This window comes from Vulpes lagopus, chromosome 5 (genome assembly GCF_018345385.1).
Source record: "Vulpes lagopus strain Blue_001 chromosome 5, ASM1834538v1, whole genome shotgun sequence".
Taxonomy (NCBI): Eukaryota; Metazoa; Chordata; class Mammalia; order Carnivora; family Canidae; genus Vulpes; species Vulpes lagopus.
In genome coordinates, this window is record NC_054828.1 from 102,242,883 (window position 1) to 102,264,716 (window position 21,834).

The 21,834-nt window shown below is 42.8% G+C and overlaps 1 protein-coding gene across 2 annotated transcripts in view; it reads right to left on the bottom strand.

Annotated features, from left to right (window-relative positions):
- Nucleotides 1-10,696: 10,696 nt before the first annotated feature.
- The window catches only part of TMEM178A (transmembrane protein 178A), a 51,342-nt gene continuing 40,204 nt past the window's right edge, over nt 10,697-21,834 (bottom strand). For both annotated transcript variants that reach the window (XM_041757415.1, XM_041757416.1), the window contains 2 exons: nt 21,580-21,717; nt 10,697-11,691 (listed from right to left, as the gene is read on the bottom strand). In XM_041757415.1, the coding sequence (XP_041613349.1) occupies nt 11,450-11,691; nt 21,580-21,717 (380 nt within the window). In that variant the 3' untranslated portion in view covers nt 10,697-11,449. The remainder of the gene's footprint in view (nt 11,692-21,579; nt 21,718-21,834) is intronic.

Consider the following 21,834-nt stretch of genomic DNA (forward strand, 5'->3'; position numbering starts at 1 on the left):
TATTTCGTGCAACAATGCTCACCAGAGTTCAGTTACAGTGATATAAGTGAGACCATAGGCCTATGCTCATAGGATTTCTTACCATGTACCGCACCACCTGAACAGAAGGCCTTGTGACATGAGTTATGGGGCCAGCAGAGAGAGTTCCCTGAGAGGGTGAGATGCCTCCCTGCAGGATGCTGTGTGTGCTGTGACCCAGTGACCAATAGATGGTGCTCTTTCTCCCAAAATCAGAATAAAGAGACCAATGGGTGAAAGTGGGAGGGGTACTTATTACCCTACCACCTCTCATTAAGCAGGCACCAAAATGGAACCCACTTTCTGGAAGGGCAGCAGAATAAGCATCAGGGTCGAACGTCAATGGTGTAAGCTGCGCTGTGGGTGTTCGGCAGAGACTGCAATGGGTCATCGTGGCAACAATCCCATCATAGGGTTTGGATGGTGTTCCCAGCTTTATAGCCAACCAGACAAATTTTCTGGCCCTTTTGAACACCTCAAAATATTTTAAAATAAACTCCTTTTCTTCTACACTACCTAAAGTGGACTATTGATCGCACCTGGGAACCCTGTCCCACATACCTAGGTTTCTAAGCACATTCCTGTGGTGCTTAGACACGGGCACTGCCTGTGTCAATCTCACTGGAATGTTTCCATATGGTTTGCATTTTCCCTTTTGCCATGTTTTCCAGGTCTCAATTTTCTATTTTTTGCTGCCCCTCCCCAAATTACTTTTAATGTTTTTGGCCTCAAAGATTTCGAACAATAAGGTCTTTTTTATTCTGTGCTGAAGCCTTACTTTCATCTTTCGAAGAAAAAAAATGCATGTGGGGGTGGACATCTTTGTGTGTGTAACCACGATGCAGCAAATGACAGAGAGAAAAATGTGTTTCTTCATTGACTTGAATGACAGCGGTAGAGATCATAAGAGGCAGTGGTTCTAATTATCTTAGTGTATTTCACAGAATTAAATCAGGGTTTTGAGTTCTGCTAGAAACATCTTTAATATCAAATGCATAAGGCAATAAAGCTTTTTGAGGATTTTCTAAAATTTAAGGTTATATTCTACTTGGAGTATTTTATAGTATCTCTCTCCCTTTGGTACAGGGTGTGGCCCATAAGAACGATTAATATTTCTTGAGCTAAATTGCACTGGCTCCTGTTGGAGGGTGACAAATAAATGCCTGTGAAACTGAGGACAGTGAATCAAAGGGACACTCAGAAAACCATGCAAGAGACAGATAGCTGCCCAGGGACACCTACTTCCTCTATAACCTAGAAAGCTAAGTCTCATTGGGGATTCAAAATATATTAACTTTCAAGAGGACCACTCACTCGGAAATGAGGTAAATACAACTGTTCAAAGAGCTATGCAGGAAAGCCTTTGGGCTAAAGTTAGGTGAGATGCAAGGTCTTCACAGAGCAATCCTAGTGGTTAAGAAATCTCAAGCGAGTGTTTTTATGCCTGTTATACCAACACTATTTCCTATAGTGTATGTAGCTTTTTCTGTTTTCCTGTTCTTTCACTCATCTACTGAGCTATCAAGCATTTACTGAATACCTGCTATGTGTCAGGCTCAGGGGATGCTCCTTGGTACACTGGCCTTGCCTGAAAGGCAGGTGGGCGTGGGGATAGGGGGTTTTGGCAGGGGTGGGGAGGGGGGTCACCACCCAGAAGTCTGAGTGTGGGAGAGAGGATTATCTATGACCTCTGGAAATGGAGGGATGAACCACTCTCTGAAAAAGCTTGACTGAGAGGGATGAAGGAAGTCCAGGAAAAAGCTTGAGTGACAAGCAATGGATTTGTTAGGAGTTTAAAGAAGAGCTCAGTTTTCTTTGTCTTTCAGTTAAATTCCATGAATTTATTATGTTCAAGAGAATCAGATTTGAAGTATAATTTTGCCACCTGAATGCCATAATCATTTAATATTGTCAGTTTTCATCAAGTTCCTTCAGCAAGTAACTGCCTTCACAGGGGTGTAACAAAGGGGAGCAATTACTCCCAGCCCCCTCCCTGCCATCCCCCTCTCTCTTACTCATTATTTCTATGACTTCGTGGTCATGCTTCTGGCACCCTTTTGTGACTCTGCTCTGGAAACCTCCACACCATGAGATTGAGTTCACCTTGTTAGAGTGGGTAGAGTAACCACGTGTTCTGCTGTGTGCCTCCAGTGCCCTGTACTGGCCTCTTGATATTGACGTGGAAACCAAGGAAAAATAATTCACTGAGTCAGAAGTTTTTTTTTTTTTTTTATTCTTGTGTAAATCAGTTTATACCACTCTCCTGCTCAAAACCCTCCAATGAAGTTTCATTTTACTCCGTGTCCCCATCTGGCCTCCAACTTCATTTCTAACTCTCTTTCATTCTCCCCCCTTTCTGACCCTGGAATATGCAAAGCTTCGTCCCATTTCAGGCCATTGCACTTCCTGGGACATTTCCTCCCACACCTGCCTTGCCCAGGCTCTCTGCTCAAATGTTCCCTTATCAGGGAGGTCATCCCTGGTCTCCCTATCTACATGAGCCACCACCTCATGCTTCACACTATTCTCCTCGCCGACCCTATTCCTCTTCACAGCATCTACCCCCAGCACGAGTGGGGGTAAGCATGTTTGCTTATTGTCTATCTCTGCAGCTCCTGAGGGGAGTGGCTTTATTGATTTGCTCACTGATGATCCCCTGCAACAAAGTTAGTCTCTGGCACATACTAGTCACTCAGGATAGATCTCATAAACAAATGACCACATGCAGGTTACCTTTCATGGTCCTCTGCAAACCAAGTGGACAAAACCAGAAAGTTCCAGGAGGCTAGACTGAGTTCTCCTTTGCTTCAACCAAATCCATGCATTCCAATGTCACAAAGGGAAAAGAATTTTGACTGTTATTCCCTGAAGGAAGACTTTTTTTTCCTTTGTGTCACTGGGCTGTATGGAATCATGCAACACAAAACCAGCTGCTCAAACATTCCTAGGTAAAAGCCTGACATTTTCTGTGACACCCTTCTTGATTATGTAGGCGTATCACAAACCGGCAGGCTGATTGCTTTAAAAATAATGAAATTACACTAAATTCTATCTTAACCCATTGCATTCTTCACTCATCTGGCTCCCTGCAGTAACGGGTGTTTTGGACAAGGCTGAGAGAAGATGGTGTCCACCTGTGCTGCTTGGCTTGGCTCCACGTGTCTCTCTTGGCTCTGCCCTTCAACCCACCTCACTCCGCCTCCCACATTCTTCCCTCACTTCGCTCCAATTCTCTTGAAAACCATTCCCCACTCCTGTGAACACTCTTTAAACTGTTGCTTTATTTGGAAAACCCTTTGTTTAAGAACTGGCTCATCCTTTGAATCAATACTGCATTAATCACTCATGTTATCTCCCCCAGATTACCTTTCACAGTTGGTTTAGTTTCAATTCCCAGGTCCATTTTATTTGAGAAACATGTTGGCATGATAGCAATTTACTGTAGCCACCACAGAGGCATATAAAGCAGAGGCTAGGGCTTCATCAACGTGTTTGCAGGAATACAGATACTTAGATATGTGGACCTCAAAACCGAGGCAGCTCACTTGCTGGGAACTGAGACCCCTTGGAGAGACTGGCCAAGAGACTTTAGGTTACTGCTCAGAGTCTGTTTCCTCCACTGTCAACAGGGATGACAGCCAGAGCCTCCACATATGTCCTAAGACTGTCTTGCCATTTTGTTTTGAAGCCACTGCACAGGGACAAATCTCTCAACAAGAAACAGAAAATGAAGTACCCTCCTTGATGCATAATGAGAAGCTTGGAAGATATCCTTGTATTGACTCAGCATCAGATAGCTTCATGTCATTGTGTAATTTACACTCTATGTTTTTAAATTCAGTTCACATTACAAAAGATCAGTTCACATTCAACTTGGAATTGAATATACAAGTTTGTAGAGCTGTTCAAAGTATTTCTTGGGCTTGTTGGATGTGTGGTATGGCCCATATCCCTGGAAAGCCCATCAGCTCCTGAATGTCTCCAGAGGTCCAGGAGAGATTATTGGCTTTCAGGAATGCACTTCTACATAGTCACAAAGACTGAAAGTCATGAGTCTCTGAGTTCCTAGCCTGTCTCTAACCACAAGACTATATAGCCTTCTTTTTTGAGTAATTGCTTTCACTGAATAATTTTTAAAAAGCCACCAGGGATGCTTTCACAGGACAAAGTAAGGAGGATCTACCCACTTAAATATTAATCTTTGAGCAGCCCTGGTAACATGGGAATTTCTCAAAATGTTCTGTGGGGGCAGTGCCAAGAAGGTAATTAAAATTGCTGTCATACCTTTAGGCTACTGCAGAGGACAGGGCTCCTGGAGGTCAATCAGTAAGGAGAGGTTCTGTGCTTATAAAAATAGGCCTGGCATTCTTTACAGAATTACAAAGGGCACTATGTGCTCTGGTTTAGAAATGCAGCTGCTTGATTAAAAACTGCAGAGCAGGGGTGCCTGGCTGGCTCAGTCGGAAAAGCATGTGACTCTTGATCTCATGGTCGTGAGTTCAAGCCCCATGGTGGGTGTAGAGATTTCAAAAAAATAAATAAATAAGCTTAAAAAACTGCAGAGCAGTAACTTCCAAGGGAAACCATGAAAAACAAGGGGAATGTTAATCTATCTAGATGGATGTCATCTGGGAAATAAGCTCAGATATGGTTAGAGAGGCATTATTGGTGTTTGTGCTGGGTCTCAGGTAGGATGTGGATGCTGTGTGGGGAAAGTGGAAAGAACATGACTTACTTTGGAGTGAGGAGGCCAGAATCCAAACCTTGGCTCTGCCACTTAGTATCTTAGGGAAGGTTATTTAACCTCTATGAGCCTTAGTTTCTCTGGCTCTAAAGTAGAGGCAATAACAACAAGATCAAGTTTGTAAAGAACATGGCTTGGCACTGAGGAAGTGCCGAGTCCGTCCCACATGTGGCATCTCATCATTGCCAAGAGACAGGAGAGAGGATTCTGAGAGTTGGAGCTTCCTTTTCCACTTCTTATTTATATCTAACATTTACAAGAATGTAGGAGACCTCCGAACCGACAGGAATGGGACTCCAGCACCATCCTCTTAGAATCAAGTGCTTCAAAGAGACAGGTGGTTTTGTGAGCACCCACTCGAGTCCAGAGGTAATAAAAGGAAACTCAGAGCTTCAGGAGAAATGAGAAAACCTCCATGATCTCTAAGTTTTCTGGGTTCTTTTTGTGCTCTTATGCTTAACAGTGTCGTCAAGTGTGATGAGGCAGAGTGTGTTTTATATGTGGGGAATGAGTTTGAAGCCCCCCGAAGCCACCACTGAGTGAAGTTCAGTGCAGGCGAGCTTCTAAAGCAAGGATTTATGTGCTCATCACAGTCAACTTGTCTGGCAGGCAAAGCCACGAGGACAAAAATAAAAAGGTGTTATTTGATTCAAGAACTAAACACCCTGATCTTGACATCTGGTGTGATTGTGAGGTGCCTGTTGTGTCCTGGGGAGGTAGTCAAAGGAGTCCCAGGTCCTTCTTGTCCAGATCTAGTGGATCCTCCATGAGCCTGTTCTAGTAAGGCTTCTATGTACTCTCCAGAATTCCCAGAGGGTATCACTCTACCTCTATGTAGATACTGGGGGAATTTACCTCTAGGATCCTGAGTAGATTGAAGACATTTCCTAAGAGGCTGAGGCTGCAGTTCATCCATCCTCACAACCCACACTGAAGGCAGTGGTGTCACCAAAGTCTTGGTCATCCAAAATGAGCAGATCATGGGGCAGTGGTCTGTGCATCTTATGAATGTTGGCAATGCCAGCCTTAAGACATGATAGGAACTTAGCAAAAGCAGGCCAATAGTCTATCAGGTATGACGTAAGCTGAGGAGGCCAGTGGGTGACATCAATCTTTTCCATTAACTCACAATCACGACATGCTTTCCTTTGGGGCTGGACTGAAATATTTGCAGTCCTCACTAATTGACAAATTCACACTCAAACTGAATAGTGCAGCTGGCATAGGCAGCTTCTGGAGAACAGCTAGAAATTAAAGAGGATGGAGCTGGCAGTTGGATCAGTTAGGGAGAAGGTGCACTGGGGTCATTGGACCACATTCTCACCCACAGTTTTTCAGCCCTGGGTTCTACTCAGTTAACGATAAAGGCCATCCTATATGACACAGGGTTTACCAAAACACTTAGTATCTTTCCCCTTTTGATACAAATCCTTATTCTCTTTGATAGAGAATCATAATTTCCTAAGTAAATAACCTAACTCTAAAAACTGCTTCAGTTGTCATCCTTGATAATGTCCCTTTATTTCCTGTCTCCATCCACTGTACCAGCAAGTCTTGTCAGCTCCACCCTCCTTCTCCATCTCCACAGACACCTTCTTGGTCCAGGCCACATTTTGTCTCCTGGATTCCTGCAACACTCCACCTCCACTGGCTTCTTCCAATCCATCTTCCATCCAGCGGCAACACTGACATTTTAAAACTACAATCAGCTCACATCACTGTGTTTCCTTAAACACTCTCATTGCTTTCCATGGCCAGAGTGGAACCCAGCATCCTTAGGGTGGCCAACATAGCTCTGTCCTATCCCTACAATCTCATTGGCTCTACTACCCCCTTGTTCTCGCCTTTCCAGCCTCGTGGTCTTCTCTCACTTTCTGTCTGCAGAGAGGCCCAAGCACAGCCCGAGAAAGCAGAGAGCCGGCAGTATTTTACAGTACATGCTGATGAGAAGAAAAAAATAGAAAATAAGAACAGAAAAGTAGCTTATAGCCAACCAATTTCTTTTCCTTTTATGGAAGCTACAAGAAGACATATGCTAATAGGTTTTAGAATAAGTAGAAATCTTGCTTTGAAGGCTGGCAAAATATAGGTTGTATATGAGAGAGGGGGGATATTGATAGCTACGTTCCCAGTATGCAATGAATGGGGTGCCCTGAGCATCCTCAAGCATTTGTGGTTGTCCTGAAGCAAAGAGAACTTCCTCTCCTTCCAATCTAAGGACAAGGTCCTGGAGAAACTCAAATTATACAATTTAAAAAGGGCTCTCGGTCAGTATAGCTATTTGCATTCAAACGAAGTCATTTCTGAAGCATTCCTTTCAGAATTCCAATTAGAGATTTAAAACATACCCGCATATAAATGGGAAAGATTTAAATTGAGGTGTAGAACCATATTGAGGTTACTAACTTAATATTGTTTCAGCCATCAAATAAATGTTCCATAGTACTTAGTTCATAACACATTTCAAGTTATGTCTGGGCTGGCTTGGGTTAATAGTCCCTTTAATTATTCTAATGAGGCTTACTTGCTTGCCAAGCTATATTCTCATTCCATTTAGCCTATTATACTATCGTATATATTTTGATGGGCTCCCTACAATTGGTGCTAAGGGAGTCACTTCTGTCCAGGGAAGATGAAAGTTTATCTTTGTGAATTCTCATGCATTTATTCCGCAAAGATTTCTGAGCACCTACTGTGTTCCTAGGCTGAGCACTGGAGACCAAACAAGACACAGGTTTGTACCCAATTAAGGGGTGAACAAGTGATGAGCACGCAGAGTATAACTGGCAACAGGCAGGCTTCAGGAGCATTGTAATGAAGCCGAGGCACAAAGAAAAGTCAGCTTGCACCAGGCAGAGTGGGAGTGGGAGTCCCAGCAGGGAAAACAGCCTGAGCAAAGACTATTGGCCAGGTGGCATTAGCATCCCAGGTGCACGGGCCTTCGTGGAGTAGTTCATTTTGACCTTGTGGCCTTCTGAGTCTTTAGGAGCCTAGATTCCTCTTCATCTTTAGCTCAGGTAACCTTAAAGGCCCTAGAACGTGGGTTCCTTAGCTCAGGTAATTGAGGTCTACCGGTGCAGTACACCCTCCTTGTTTTCAGGTTTCAATTTCAAATGGGAAATCTTTGAGAGGCCACAACACACCCCCCAAAGTTAATGGTGTACTTTGTATGTAACTGAAGATAGATTCAAATAAGAATGATATGAAGTGAAATGCACAGCCATTGAAAGTATAGTTTGAAAGAAACTTATTTTAATAACTGTATTGAATTACGTAACCCTGGATTTATGAAATCATTTGGGGCTCGAAAGGGTGACTTTAATTTTTGCTTGTATTTTACTGCATTTTCCTTGAGTAAGGTTCACAAAGGCAAGAACCTTTGCTCTCCTTCATTGATGTTTCCTAAGTGTCTAAAATAGTGCTTGGCACCTAGTAGGCACTCAATAAATATCTGTTGAAAGATATAGTGGCTTTTGGTGGAGAAATTACATTCTGTGTAAGTTTCCTACATCTTGGAGTCTTGATTATCAAAAGTCTATGGTACTCTAATGATAGAGGATTTAGGGTTCCCTCAGAATGGGCTGCAATAGTTCTAATGTTGCAAATAAACTAAGGATGACACTGTTAAAAGGAAGGGCTTGAGAGACTTATAATTGTCTCCACAAGGTTTTGGATAAAGCTCGCTTTTTTAGTAATTATATATATGTATATATATAACATATATATGTGGTAAATAGACATGACGCAGTCTACAGAGACTGGGAAGAGAAAATCCCAAATTTTCTGTAAATCCACTTACTTCTTATTCAAAGCCCTATCTTGCAGGAGTGGGTGGAAATTAGCCCTCATTCATTATTGGGTACACTCACACCCAGTTGTGCCAATATCCTTGGGGCTTCCCAGGGTCAGACTAGCTACCAGTGAGAAGCCCATGGTTCCAAGGGCCTCAGTTTCCCAGGATGCCGCACACAGCTCTCCTCTCTGGGGTCCTGATACCTGTAGGGAGTGTATGGCCCAGGTGATTGCCATCATTTTCTCTTTCAGTTTCTGGGATGCCCTGGAGCACTTTGAGCCCGCAAAGTCAGTCCTCTAGCCTATCCTTCCTTCTGGATCCACTGCATTCCTCACTTCAATGAGCTCAAACACCTCTGCTTTCTGCCCTGAAGAAAAATCCCTGAGGCAAGGAAATAGAGTCTGGGTATGGCATGCAGGTACAAGGTGGACAGAGAGGACATAGGAACAGATTGTCTCAATAAGTTATTCTGTTCCAGGCAGTATTGAATGGCCATTTCAATCATCCTTCATTTATAAGCCAATTAAGAAAACAGCCCTCACAGAAGCCCAAGGACTATGGACCCGAAACTGGACTTTGGCTACATTTGCTCACACTTCCACAGCAGTAAATAAAAAGCAGGGAATGTTGGGCACATTGCTCCTTGCTCTGAGCTCACTTTGGCTGGAAGGCAAGGAGGCTCTGTTTTTGCCAGCAAGTGTTTGAATGTAACTGAACTCCCCTGGCTTCTGGGCATCTTTCTGGTGTGTGAACTCTTCAACCTTCTGTCACTCCAACGCTTTCTTCCATTCTCACCTCAAATCCCTGGGAAGCTTCTCAGAAACTTCAAAAGTCACTCACTCAGACACTGCTTTGGTGGTTGGAATATAAATGTTGAAGAGTCTTGACATCTTCTATGGGGATCTTTAAAGAAGACTTCAAAGAAACAGCTCTCCTGCTTTGAGAATTTCCCACATAAGTAATAAATGAAAATAATTCCCCTTTCTGTATGTCTCTGATCTCATCCCGAGGAATGGGTTTATTAAACAGGCCTGAGAGATTACTGGGGAATCTGTCCAGGGCTCTTAGGAGCTCATGTGGTCACGGAGTCATTTAACCTCTTCCAAAAGCTTCATGTGATAATATGTGGACACTGTCATTTGGAAGTCAGGCTTTATTTGTGGGGGAGGGGGGTAGATTATCATTATCATTATTATCATTATCCTTTCACAAGTACTAAATCACTTTTTATAATAAAGAAAAAGTCTATTTTTCATGAGATTAAAACCTGAAACAATGTCTTGCTTCTGAATGTGGCATCTTCCCTTATTTAACAGAGCATCTTTATCATACCGTGTGTGTAGGGAACAGGATAGTGTTGGAGTTAAAAGGAAAAGCTTCGAAGTTAGCTAGTGCCAACCCTTCTATTTAAAGATAAGGAAACACAATGGAAGGATTTTAACTTTTGTCCTATACCCTGAAATAGGAAAAGGATTGAGAAAAAATGAAGGAAACATTCTGTAACTGATCCTCGGCTTCCGTATAAAAATGGAATCATTGTACCTGTCTCATAGAGCTTTTGAGAAGGTTAAATGAAATCATACCTGGAAAAAACATAGCCCAGTTACTGGCACACATTAAGTGCTAAGTAAATGTTAACTGCTAAGGAGATTACTGCAGCTCTGGCCCAGAACAGGGCTCTCAATCCCAGCTGCACATCAGAACTTTCTGAGATGTTGTCTCAAAAACGCTCAGGGCCTGTGCCCAGCTGCAGATACTCTGATTCAGTTGGTCTCAGGAGGGGCCCTGTTTCGGTGTGGTTGAGGAATTCACTGGGTGATTCTCAATGTGCAGCCAAGGTTGAAACCCATTGGCCCAGGAGATCCAGGAACAAAAGACAGAACGTGTAGCCTTAGCACCAGGTAACTATACCAAGCAGATGGTAAAGGAAGAGAGAGAAGGAAACTTAAAATACTCTGGTAAGGTTTTCAAAGGCATTTGAAAATGACATCTTTTGTCAACAGCAAGTTGATAACCAACCTAATTGAAATGAAACCATTAGTAAGGCTCAGTAAGAGTCTTACTAAAAAAAACAATAGTTTTCCTCTGTCCATATGGCTAAGGAGACCCATTGCCACCACTGAAAAAAAACCACAGCCAAATTAACAAGAGGGCAGTTATTTAATGCAGAAATCCAGTTAACATAAAGAGACAGAGGCTAAACAACAAGTAAGACATCAAATAATGCTGCATAGTGTCACTGATTAGCTCTTACACAGTTGGTCTGTTCTCCTTGGGATTTGGATTCCAGTACGAAGACAGAGAAGAGACGTCAATTAAAAATAAATAAATAAAATAAATAAATAAGGCAACAGAAGAGGAATCTTTCTGTGACAAGGAACATCCACAAAAAAATGCACAAATATTTGGTGCCGACAACAACAAGACACCATTAGGACAAGTTCCGAAGATACTGCATTAAAATTTAACAAGCATGGTACAATGACAAGAAAATTATACTCGCTTTGTTATGAATCCTTTTGCAAATAGAAATGACTCTCAGGTAATTGTTATATACAAACTTTCTGAAATAAATGGCAATCATACAAATTTTCCCATTGCAATTTCCTCTTTTTCTAAACCTAGAAATGTCCCATGGCACTGCTCCCTATTTCTCACAGTCAAAGCATAAGTAGTCATTAAAGCACTTGAATCCACAGTAGTCTTGTCCGTAGAAAGGTATGGAGGTTTTGCATGATTTTCTATCAGTCATCCAGAAAGGGCTGGCAGGCAACAGGTTGGAATGTAAAAGACCGTTTTGTGCTTGGGATCTCAACTCGAATTCCACTACGTTCCTCTCAGGAGCTGTCCACACTGTGGATGGGCCACCGAGTAGTGAACTTGAGCGTGGACAGTCATACCGTGGAGTCCCTGCCAGACTTTAGATGTGCAATCTTGGTCCGGCTAATAAACGGATAAGCGATGCAGAGACCTCCAGCTGCCACAATAAAGCCTAAACTGCACCAGGCGCAAAAGATAGACCAGCTGTAGCCGTGTTCCACATCATCAGGCAGGCTATAAATTAGCTTCGGGAGCCGGTTCAAATCATAGGAGATGCTGGCAGCATACGTGCAGAGGGAAATGGTGCAAAATATCCCTAAAAATAATGCAAAGAGAAGAGAATGGCTGGTTACAGTGTTGCCTGCTACAAGGCAAATGCTGGACAGGCCTTTGTGAAAATCAGGTCACCTGATGAGGCGGTCACTCCCAAGTTAGTAAAGGATCTCTAATTCTTGCACTTTAACTTGAATGCATTCAACAAACATTGGCAAAACCCTTATGTGCCAGACTGTACACTACGTATTGAAGGTATGAGTAAAGAACACAGGAGAAAATTCTGATAACTTGAATTATTCAGGATTATCCTGCTGGAATGGTACGCATATTTGAATTTATTTTTGGTTTTTGGTCTTAAAACAATGAAATAAAAATTCTAACTATTTTTAAGGAAAAGATCTTCTATAATCACTCAAACCTAATATAAAACAGTCTTCGTGTCCCCTTATTCTATACCTGATTTGACACGTTTTTATGTAGTTCCACATCATACAGAGCCTATTGTCCTTTTCAATTGCCGTCATCATTAGTATTTATCATGTTCCCTGTAAATATTTTAAATGAATTTTTCATGTGCTAAATTATGTTTTAAGGTACAAAGCGTGGCACATACTAGGGCCTCAACAAATCATTGTGGGTTTTTTCAATGAATGAAAAAAAGCTTTTATTTTTTAAAAAATATTTATTTATTTATTTATTTGAGAGAGAGGAGGGAGAGGAGCAAAGGGAGAGAGAGAATCTCAAGCAGACTCCACACTGGGCACAGACCCTGATGCAGGTCTTGAAGCAGGGCTGGATCTCATGACCCTGAGATCATGACCTGAGCTGAAACTAAAAGTCAGTCAATTAACCAACTGAACCTCCTAGGTGCCCCTGAATAAAAGCTTTTAAATGATACAAATTAAATCCAGGATGTTGGAATTGACTAAAGTAGCTAAGTAAGGAGATCATGTACTTCAACCATTCAGAATATAGGAGACAATCTGGGTGACATAAAATGGACAGATCAATTTTATTTTTTTGTATCAACACATGTATGTATATGTATAATTAATTGTCCTTCCAGAACACGAAAATCAGAACTCTGATAAAAATTCCCCCCAAACAGTATTTTTAGTACTTAAGTGATGCTCCAAGGATATAGATGCTTCTTTTCCATCGCCATGGATAGGCAGGGATCAGAGTGAGGCAGTTGCAGGAGATGGGTAATAAAAACAGAAAGGCACACTCAGTGAAGTCTCGGAACGTCCAATTTGTTCCAAGTCCTGTGGATCTCTTCTTCATACTTTGGTTTATCCCAGCATACAACGGAGGTCGCACCAGTTTGCTAGACTATTGCTTTGGGGATGCATTGAGCATCTCCATAGGTAAGAGGGACACATATTTGGGGACTACCAGAAGTAACAGATTCCCCTTGATCATTTTAATAGAGCTCTGGGGATCAGAAACACTAACAGAAAACCAAACTCCGAGCAGGCAGCAATTGGGAGGAAATAAAGATGACCTTCACGCCATTTTAAGTGCCAGAACTCGGCCTGCACCCAAATGGCATCAGGGCACATTGCCTGAATCCCTTCCCAAATGTGCATTTAGAAAAAGAAATGTTTCCAATTAAAAGGACATTTGATCTGCGATAATTTGATATTTCCTTCTCTTGGTCTAATTCTGTTTTTAAAATCCAAAGTAATTCTCTTTTTCCAAAAAGGATAAAATCTTATCTTCTGACTTCCTGCCCCAGATTATTACAGCAAACATATCACTTTGAGCTGTCCAAAGATCATGACAGAAATCATTCTTTCATAAAGGACCAGACTGGTCAAAAAAATAATACTCCTTTGCTTCTTTCAAAACTCATGGAGAGTGAATGTTCTTACATTTACATGGATGTTTTTACTGGCATCACAACAAAGACAAGTCTTTCTACGGAATGTTCATAAAAGAACAACAAGGCAGTTAGAAAAAATTGATCTCTGGAGTATCAACAGGTAAAATATAATAATAGAAAAATGACCCGACCACAGGAAAAACAACCCTATTCTGCATTCCACTGTCTGCACAGAGCTGAAGGCCTGAAAGCAAGGCTTTTTACAAGTAATGTTGTTTTAATGACCTCTAAAAACTCGAGTTCAAACCAGGACTTTAATTATCCTTTGATGCCCAAATGCATTGGGCTGAGATCCTGTTCCCCAGATCTACTACGAATCACTGTGCGACCTTGAAATTACCTAACCTCTCTAGTCTTAGTTTCTTCATCTAAGGGGGGAAAATGGGAGACTTGGTTACTGAAAACGCAGAAGGTGTCAAATTTCTGTGATTCTGTTATTCCAAAATGAGGCATGGAGCAAGAACATTCCCCCGCCCCCACCCCCCAAAAAGAAGAATAATGCCATGTATATACTATATCTGCTCCCTTTGATTTTATACTAAACGTTGATTTTATTAGCACCTCTCCCTTGCCAATTCCATAAAGTTGCTTTCAGTGAAATGAATTTGAGCATAACTCCACCAGTTCACACGGAATGGAAAAGGATTATAAGAAATAAGCTAACCTGAGGACTTAAACAGAGGATGATTTTCTCTGCCCTCAATGTCAGGAACGATTGTGCCTTCCGTCTGTAGACCTCATGGACACCGTGAATGATGTCACTGCTAGGAATTTCTGTCTCTTCCTGAGTTGCTGAAACTCCCTAAAGCTAATCAGTGGCTCACCATGAGCAAAAGTTGGACACTTCATGTCGTGCTTTTGGCTCCTGACCTCACCCTTGGATCTAGCTTGCCTTGTAAACCTAATTGCTCCTTTGCTTCTCTGTATCGCTTATTCATATTTATTTTATGGTGATAAATATGTATCTCTGTGCGGCTTAAGTTCTTTTTGGAAGAGAGCACTTGTCAAACTCTCATGAAAACCTTCTTTATTTTCTGCTGCCTTTACTCACTCTGCTTAGTTGACAGGGAGGGTTATTAGGAGCCCACAAACATGCCCGCCCGTCTGCCCTTCCCCTTTCCCACAGATGCTCTCACAGGAATGCCCTTTCCGTGACATGTTTAATTCTTCCAAGATGCTTTTGCAGTTGCTCTCAAAAAGAAGAAAGCAAAGATTAACAAAAAAGCACATGCAAGACTTCCTCTTGGTAGATCCTCACATCTCTCAGAGTTTGCACACAGAGCTGCCACAGCTAGTATTGTGGGATGGATGGGCCTGTTTCTGATTATTACCAGGAGACATACTGAGGGGAGAGAAAGCATCCTTTCCAATGTGCCCAACAAGATTTTGTGAAAGAGGCCTACCCCACTCAAGATATTTTAAAAAGGAAAAAAAATCTTCATTCCAAAGACACCAAGTATGGTTTAAATGAAGAAAACATCTTTGTTGTAGCTGGATAATTAGTCTTAGGTTGATACTGTGAAATTGTATTTTAGTTCCGTATGCACATATCACAGTGCTCACGTGTTTTCTCGGGCTGCCATCTAAAAGTACCAGAACCTTCAGATGCAATGAAACGTCGGGACACCTGCACCCCGATGTTTCTATCAGCAATGGCCACAATAGCCAAACTGTGGAAGGAGCCTCGGTGTCCATCGAAAGATGAATGGATAAAGAAGATGTGGTTTATGTATACAATGGAATATTACTCAGCAATTAGAAACGACAAATACCCACCATTTGCTTCAACGTGGATGGAACTGGAGGGTATTATGCTGAGTGAAATAAGTCAATCGGAGAAGGACAAACAGTGTATGTTCTCATTCATTTGGGGAATATGAATAATAGTGAAAGGGACTATAAAGGAAGGGAAAAGAAATGTTGGGAAATATCAGGAAGGGAGACAGAACATAAAGACTCCTAACTCGGGGAAACGAACTAGGGGTGGTGGAAGGGGAGGAGGGCGGGTGTTGGAGGGGAATGGGTGACGGGCACTGAGGTGGAGTACCAGAACCTTGGGTTGCTGAAACAACAAAAATGTCCTCATGGTTCTGGAGGCTAGAAGCCTGAGATCAAGCTACTGGTAGGGCTGCTTTCTTCCAAGGCCTCTCTCCTTGGCTTGTAGATGTGGTCTTTTACTTGTATCTTCACAATATCTTCCCTCTGTAATTGTGTCCAAATGTTCTCTTCCTATAAGGACGCCGGCCATATTATCAGATCAGGGCCCACCCTAATTGTACCTTAATCGCCCCTTTAAAGACCCTATCTCCAAATATAGTCACATTGTGAGTTGCTAGAGGTTAGAACTTCAAGCAGAGGAATTTTGGGAGGGATGCAACTCAGCCCAAAACATCGTATGTGTGTGTGTAGTCAATGTATAAAGTATATTTCTATTTCTTTTATAGGTCTTAGCAAGGTTTTACTATTTCAAATGTTATTTAATCAGTTACTCGGCAATTAGTTATCAAGCATCTACTATGTCCCACCCCAGTTCTTGATCATCTTGGAGATGATTTCATGAGTCCTAGTTGGTCTGATATGGTTTGGTTGGTTGGTTTGATATTGCTGTGATCAGGAACCCCATATGTGTCTTTCCATTACACTTTCCAGCACACATCTCAGGGCAAGGTAGTAGACACCTCCTAGACTAAAGTTCCACACAGAGCGTAATAGTGCTGAGCGCAAGGAGTCAACAAAACCTACCAAACAAAACTGAGTTCTACAACACATTGAGTCCTACCAACTTAAGGACCAGGTTATTCCAAAGTATGCCATGCAGAACTTACCCAGAGAACAAGTTATTGCAGATCATGCTACACATTTGTCAGTAGCAATCTAGTTATTGCAAGGCATGGGGCAGGGGGTTGAAAAGATTAATAAGGTACCACCCCTACCCTCAAAAAGTTCCAAGTCTAGTGGTCCTTCCTGAAGATTCAGGAAAAGAGAGGTCACCTCTCCCTCATTCTTCTCCTAGGTTTTCCTTCCTTTCGGCTCACTCCCTGACTAGTCAGGAGTCCCCTGTGGCTACCACTGATATTCGTCAGCCCAGCTTGGTGGTGCCTGGGGATAGAGGCTCTTGGGTCTCAGGCTAGGTCATGGTTATTGTTGGCAGCATCTTCAAAAGAGTGAAGAATTACTGGTTCTGAAAAGCCCTGTATGCAACTCCTTTTATATTAAAAAGCTTTCGACCAATATTCTTAATTAGCAGATACAGGGATATTGCAGAATTATAGGGTTGGAAGGGACCTTTTTGGAGCAGGATGGAAGTAAATTTATGCAGCCATCCCAGATCATCAACCCAATTTCCTTCCCTGAACTCTTTGAGATGCCTGTGGCCAGCTGGCGAGCTGTAATTAGGGGAACTGGGGCCACCCTTCTGACCATCCTCCTTTGATGTGCTTTCACAGTGTGAAAGGAGAGAGAGCGGCTTCACCCCGGTTAGCCCGCTTGATAAATAACGCAACTGCAACACCCAAAGGCATAAACATTGATTTTTTTTTTCTTCACTCCTTCAAAAGATGGCCTGCCCATCATTCTCGTCTCTTTGCTCTTCCAGCAAAAATGCCTCATGCTACTTTCACACAGATTGCTCAAAGAGCCATTCCTAAATGAACGGACAAGACTAATAGAAATAGAAAAAACTTTAAAAAAAAATAAAATAGAAGAGGCACAATGTGCAATTATTAAATCTGAAAAAACATCCAATCTTCTTCTAAAAAATGGCAGCAATCTTATTTCATGCAAACCCTGACCTGATGTGACATGGGCTATTTATAGTCCTTATTGATCCCACTTCGTGTGAATATTCATATGTTTTGCAGCAGAAATGTTAATGGACTTGATTTCAGATCCTGCTGAGGGTGTTAAATAACCTAAAATCTATGCACCATATTTGCCCTTCTAAAAGAAAACTTAAAAACCCTGAATTCCAAAACACAGCTGGCTGCCAGTGTTTCAACTAAGGCACTAAGGACCTGTGGTTTTAGGTCATAATCAGTGGGTAACCTAGACAATTCCATATATCTACTACAATGGTTTTTTGGTTCTGTTTTTTCACTTTCTAATGCACTGAAGTAAAGGAAGAGATAACCAAACATGGGCATTGATGGTCCTTGTGCTTTGCTGGGCAGCCTGGGCCCTGTCACCTTTCTGTCTGTTGTCACAACTCTCTGAGCCCTGCCAGTGAGGGGTTATGCATCCAGTGGATAGTGAGGCCCCATGAAGGGAGGCCCAAGCTTTAACCAATTTTTGAGATTCCTAGTATTTTAAAAGATAATAAAACAATAGCAATAGCAACCTAAGTGTTATGTTTTAAAATGCTTGTTTTAAATAAATGAACCCTCTCAAATATTTCTACACATACTGAAATTATTTTTTTAAAGATTTTATTTATTCATGGGAGACACACAGAGAGAGAGAGAGAGAGAGAGAGAGAGGCAGAGACACAGGCAGAGGGAGAAGCAGGCTCCATGCAGGGAGCCCAGCGTGGGACTTGATCCTGGGTCTCCAAGATCACTCCCTGGGCCGAAGGCAGGCGCTAAACCACTGAGCCACCCGGGCTGCCCACATACTGAAATTATAATCGTTATGATGATACCACCATGGCAGTCTAATACAATCCATCTTTGACTGTTGATGGCAATAGACTTTCACAGCAGCCCAGGAGCAGAAGGGGAGCTAGAAGATGTCTTACTCCCTCAGTCCTCCACCTGTGCCTCTTGGGTCATTTGTCTGTCACCTCGGAGGCCACAAAGTCAAAGGGCCACACATGGGGCCCCGAGGGGAGGGAAGGTCCACCCCAGGTCCTGCTGGAAGGCCCTTTGAAAGGCCACAGGGGAGAGGAAGGAGAGAGCCCCAGCACTGCGGGGCCCACATGTGGGTGATCAAGAGCTGTCTGTAAGCAATAAGGCAGAGGGAGGAACACTGTTTCAAAGTTTCCATTTTAACATCTCAAACTGTCACATCACTGATGCTCTTCATTGAAGGTTTGGCTAATAAGTTCAGGCGGAGAATGAAGATGCCAGCGCATTAGAAGCGGCTAAGTTTAGCATCAGAAATCTGTGGGAGAGATGCTGACAAGGGCTGCTGAAGACACTTCTGCTTCATTAAAGTCAATTCTTTTAACCCTTAGTTGCTCTCCTCTGCTGCTACCACACGCGAACATCCTCCAGCTAATTCATCTCAGGCAATGGATTCACGCAGTGATCGGTATTTACAAAGGAGAGGTAAAGGCAGTATTTGAAACAGCAGAAAAAGAAAACAAACCTCTCCAAACGCTACGGTCAGGGAACGATGAACACTCACAGCATTTCCATCCCCTGCAAGAGCATGCAGCCGTGCGGTACCGCCGAAAGCAACTGAGTAGAAGAACAGCGTAACAACACAGGAAAGCTTATGGCCGGGATTAGATAGAAACCTGGAAGACTAATGGTTGCAAGCATCTTTTTTTTTTTTTTTCAAATGAGGCAAACTCATCAGTGAGATTTGGTCCAGAATAAGAAAAATATTTAAACAACCTAAATTGTCAGGTGGTGGGATGTACCAGAGGATTTTCCCTTCATTCCAAAAATGTGGCTGAGCTAACCAAAAAGCAAAGAAAGCAAAACAATGTTAGGTTGTGTCTGTTAGGCCTTCAGGACTGGTCATCAAAATTCAAGTTTATATGTCTGGGGTTTGTTTTTTGGGTTTTTTTTTTTTTTTTTTGGTAGTTATGGGGTTTTGTTACAATGGCTATTGGTTTGGTCGTTTTGTTTTTGTTTAACAATTGCACAGGGGCTTTTGATGATAAATCCTTAGGATGCCTGAGCCAGTCTGGCTCGGAGTTACAGTCCATGTGTGGCTCAGAAACAAGGGCTCAGCAGGGAAAGGTGGGGTACTTGGCTGCGAGCTCTCCTCTGTGCCCCCCTGGTGCTCAACAACCACTCTCCTCTCATTTAAAAACAGACCAGCTTACAGCCTTCTCAGGAACTCTCACTGGCCCTGGCTTTTATGGTCCAGTGATTTATTTTACAGCTGATAATTGTTTTATATCTAAGAGCATCCTAAATTATTTATATGTTACCCATATTAAAGTATGTTTTAAAACCATCACTGAGGCTAGCTTGTCTATAGTTCCCCTCATTTCCCTGACAAGGGGATGTGATGTGGGCCTTTGCAGGGTTTGGGGGGAGTGACTCTGCAGTTCTTTGATGGATACAGGAGCAAGAGTCAGGAAAATGGGGCCTCAACTAACAAAAGGAGGGAAGAAAATAAGTAAGATTTTTCATGACCGTTATGCCCCAGCAGAGACTCAAAGGAATCCTCTCAGCAGACAGGCCTCTCAGCTTCTTTGCTGTCTTGACCCACTGGTTCTGTAAATTTCTTTTTACATGAGGGACCCAATGTCTTGTCTTGAGGGTTCAAATCCTCCTCCCAAACCTCAGGAACTAGAATTTTAGCCTCCCTGTGCCACAGTCCTGGAGCAGTCACCAAAGTCTGGAAAGCTTACATTGGTTTTCTGTTCAGTCTCTTCAGGGGCCCTCCAATTTCTGAACACTCTGTCAGGGCGCTTACAACAATGACCCACGTTACTCAGAGGGAGGGAAAGGCACCCCTGGGGGTTAGCGGGAAGGGCCCCTTCTAGGTCTTGGGTTATTTAGGCCTCAGATCCGGCTGACCAGAGAACAAGGCGCCACCTACCTGTCAACTCCTAAAGACAGACAGACAGAAAATGATGTCAGCCAATGTTGGCAAGTACAGTTAACACAGGAAGGCATGAGCAAGTGAGCGGCCAGGAAGTGAGAAGTGCTAGCAAAACCCGTCATGGCCACTTGGGAAACTGACCTCCAGAGAAGAGGAAACAGGCTTGTTCAAAATGGCTGCACATCCAAAGTCGTATTAGCTCAGATACTGAGTATGCTTGTGAAACCGCTCACGTGGCATTCACTAATCACTAACATGTTAATTATTTTGTGAAGGAGCCGAAGGAAAAAAGATTTCTTCCCCGTAGCCACTGTCAGTGTTAGCTGTCAACTCAGCTCCTGACTCCATTTTCAGACTAAAGTAACTTCCACTGGCTGATCAAAAAGACCACAGTCATGTTTCCACACACCAACCCTCTTCCTATCCCCTGCTTTAAGATCAAGTCTCTCTTCTGCTCAAAACCTTCTGGTGGCTTCCATTACCCTTAGATTGAAATCCAAACCACTGGCTGCATCTCCTACCTCAAGAGGTACTATCCTTCTTCTCCCTGCACTCCAACCACAGTGGTTTTCTTTCAGTGGCTCAAAATACCAACCCATCTTTGCCTATAGGGTTTGGCTTACCCTGTAGCACACTCCCAACTGCTGGCTGCTTTTCACAATTTAGCTGGGAAATCGCCACCTCAGCAAGGTGTTCCCCGAGGCCTCTATTCCACCTCATTTGTTTTCCTCACAGCTTTAATTACTATCACAAGTTATTGTCTCTGTCTCCCCACGTCAGAAAATGAAGGATTTCATCTGCCTTATTCATTGTGTCTCTAGTACCTAAGTAGTGCCTGGTAACATAGTAAGTCCTCAAAAACTACCTGTGGAGTAAAATGAATGAAACATTTTGTGTGTAAAAATGACCTCAAAGGCGCCATCACTAAGTGAAGTACTTTGAGTTGACTTTCAACCCAGGAGGTGGTTGTGCTGATCACTCTCTCTGTGGGCTCCTGATAAGCAGTGGCCAGTGTTAGCCAAGAGTCCAGGCCAGGGCCAGGGCCAGGGCCAGGGCATGAAACAGAGCCAGGAAAAACAGAGCTCGCTCATACGGAGACTAAACCCAAGACATTACCATCCAGCTTTCCAACGGGCCACAGTGGAGAAACCAGGCCTGTATTATTAACCCTGCTGTTTTCTTTAAATTCGGTATTACCCACCAAAGCCAAATGACCTCTGGTTGCTTTTTTCACAAGTGAAAGCAAAATTAACAGAGCGAAGCTACCCCATGCAGAGCCGCCTTCACTTTCGCCCGGAGAGATGTCTGAGGTGCTCAGCATACCTGTCATGAGGAAAAGGAGTCCAGCCACATGTTGGGTCAAGCTTTCCTCCCAGAAGAAACTGACTGTGGCCACAATGCAGCCGCAGAGCAGGACGGCTACAGCCATGCCCAGGAAGCCAGCAGTGATTCTTCTCAAATCTATTCTCGAAACACAAACATTCAAAATGAAAAGCAGAAACAGCAAAGTTAATGAAAACTAGAGAATGAAGAGCTTTGTATACACTATAAAAACTAGTAAGTGGCACAGGCAGTCTT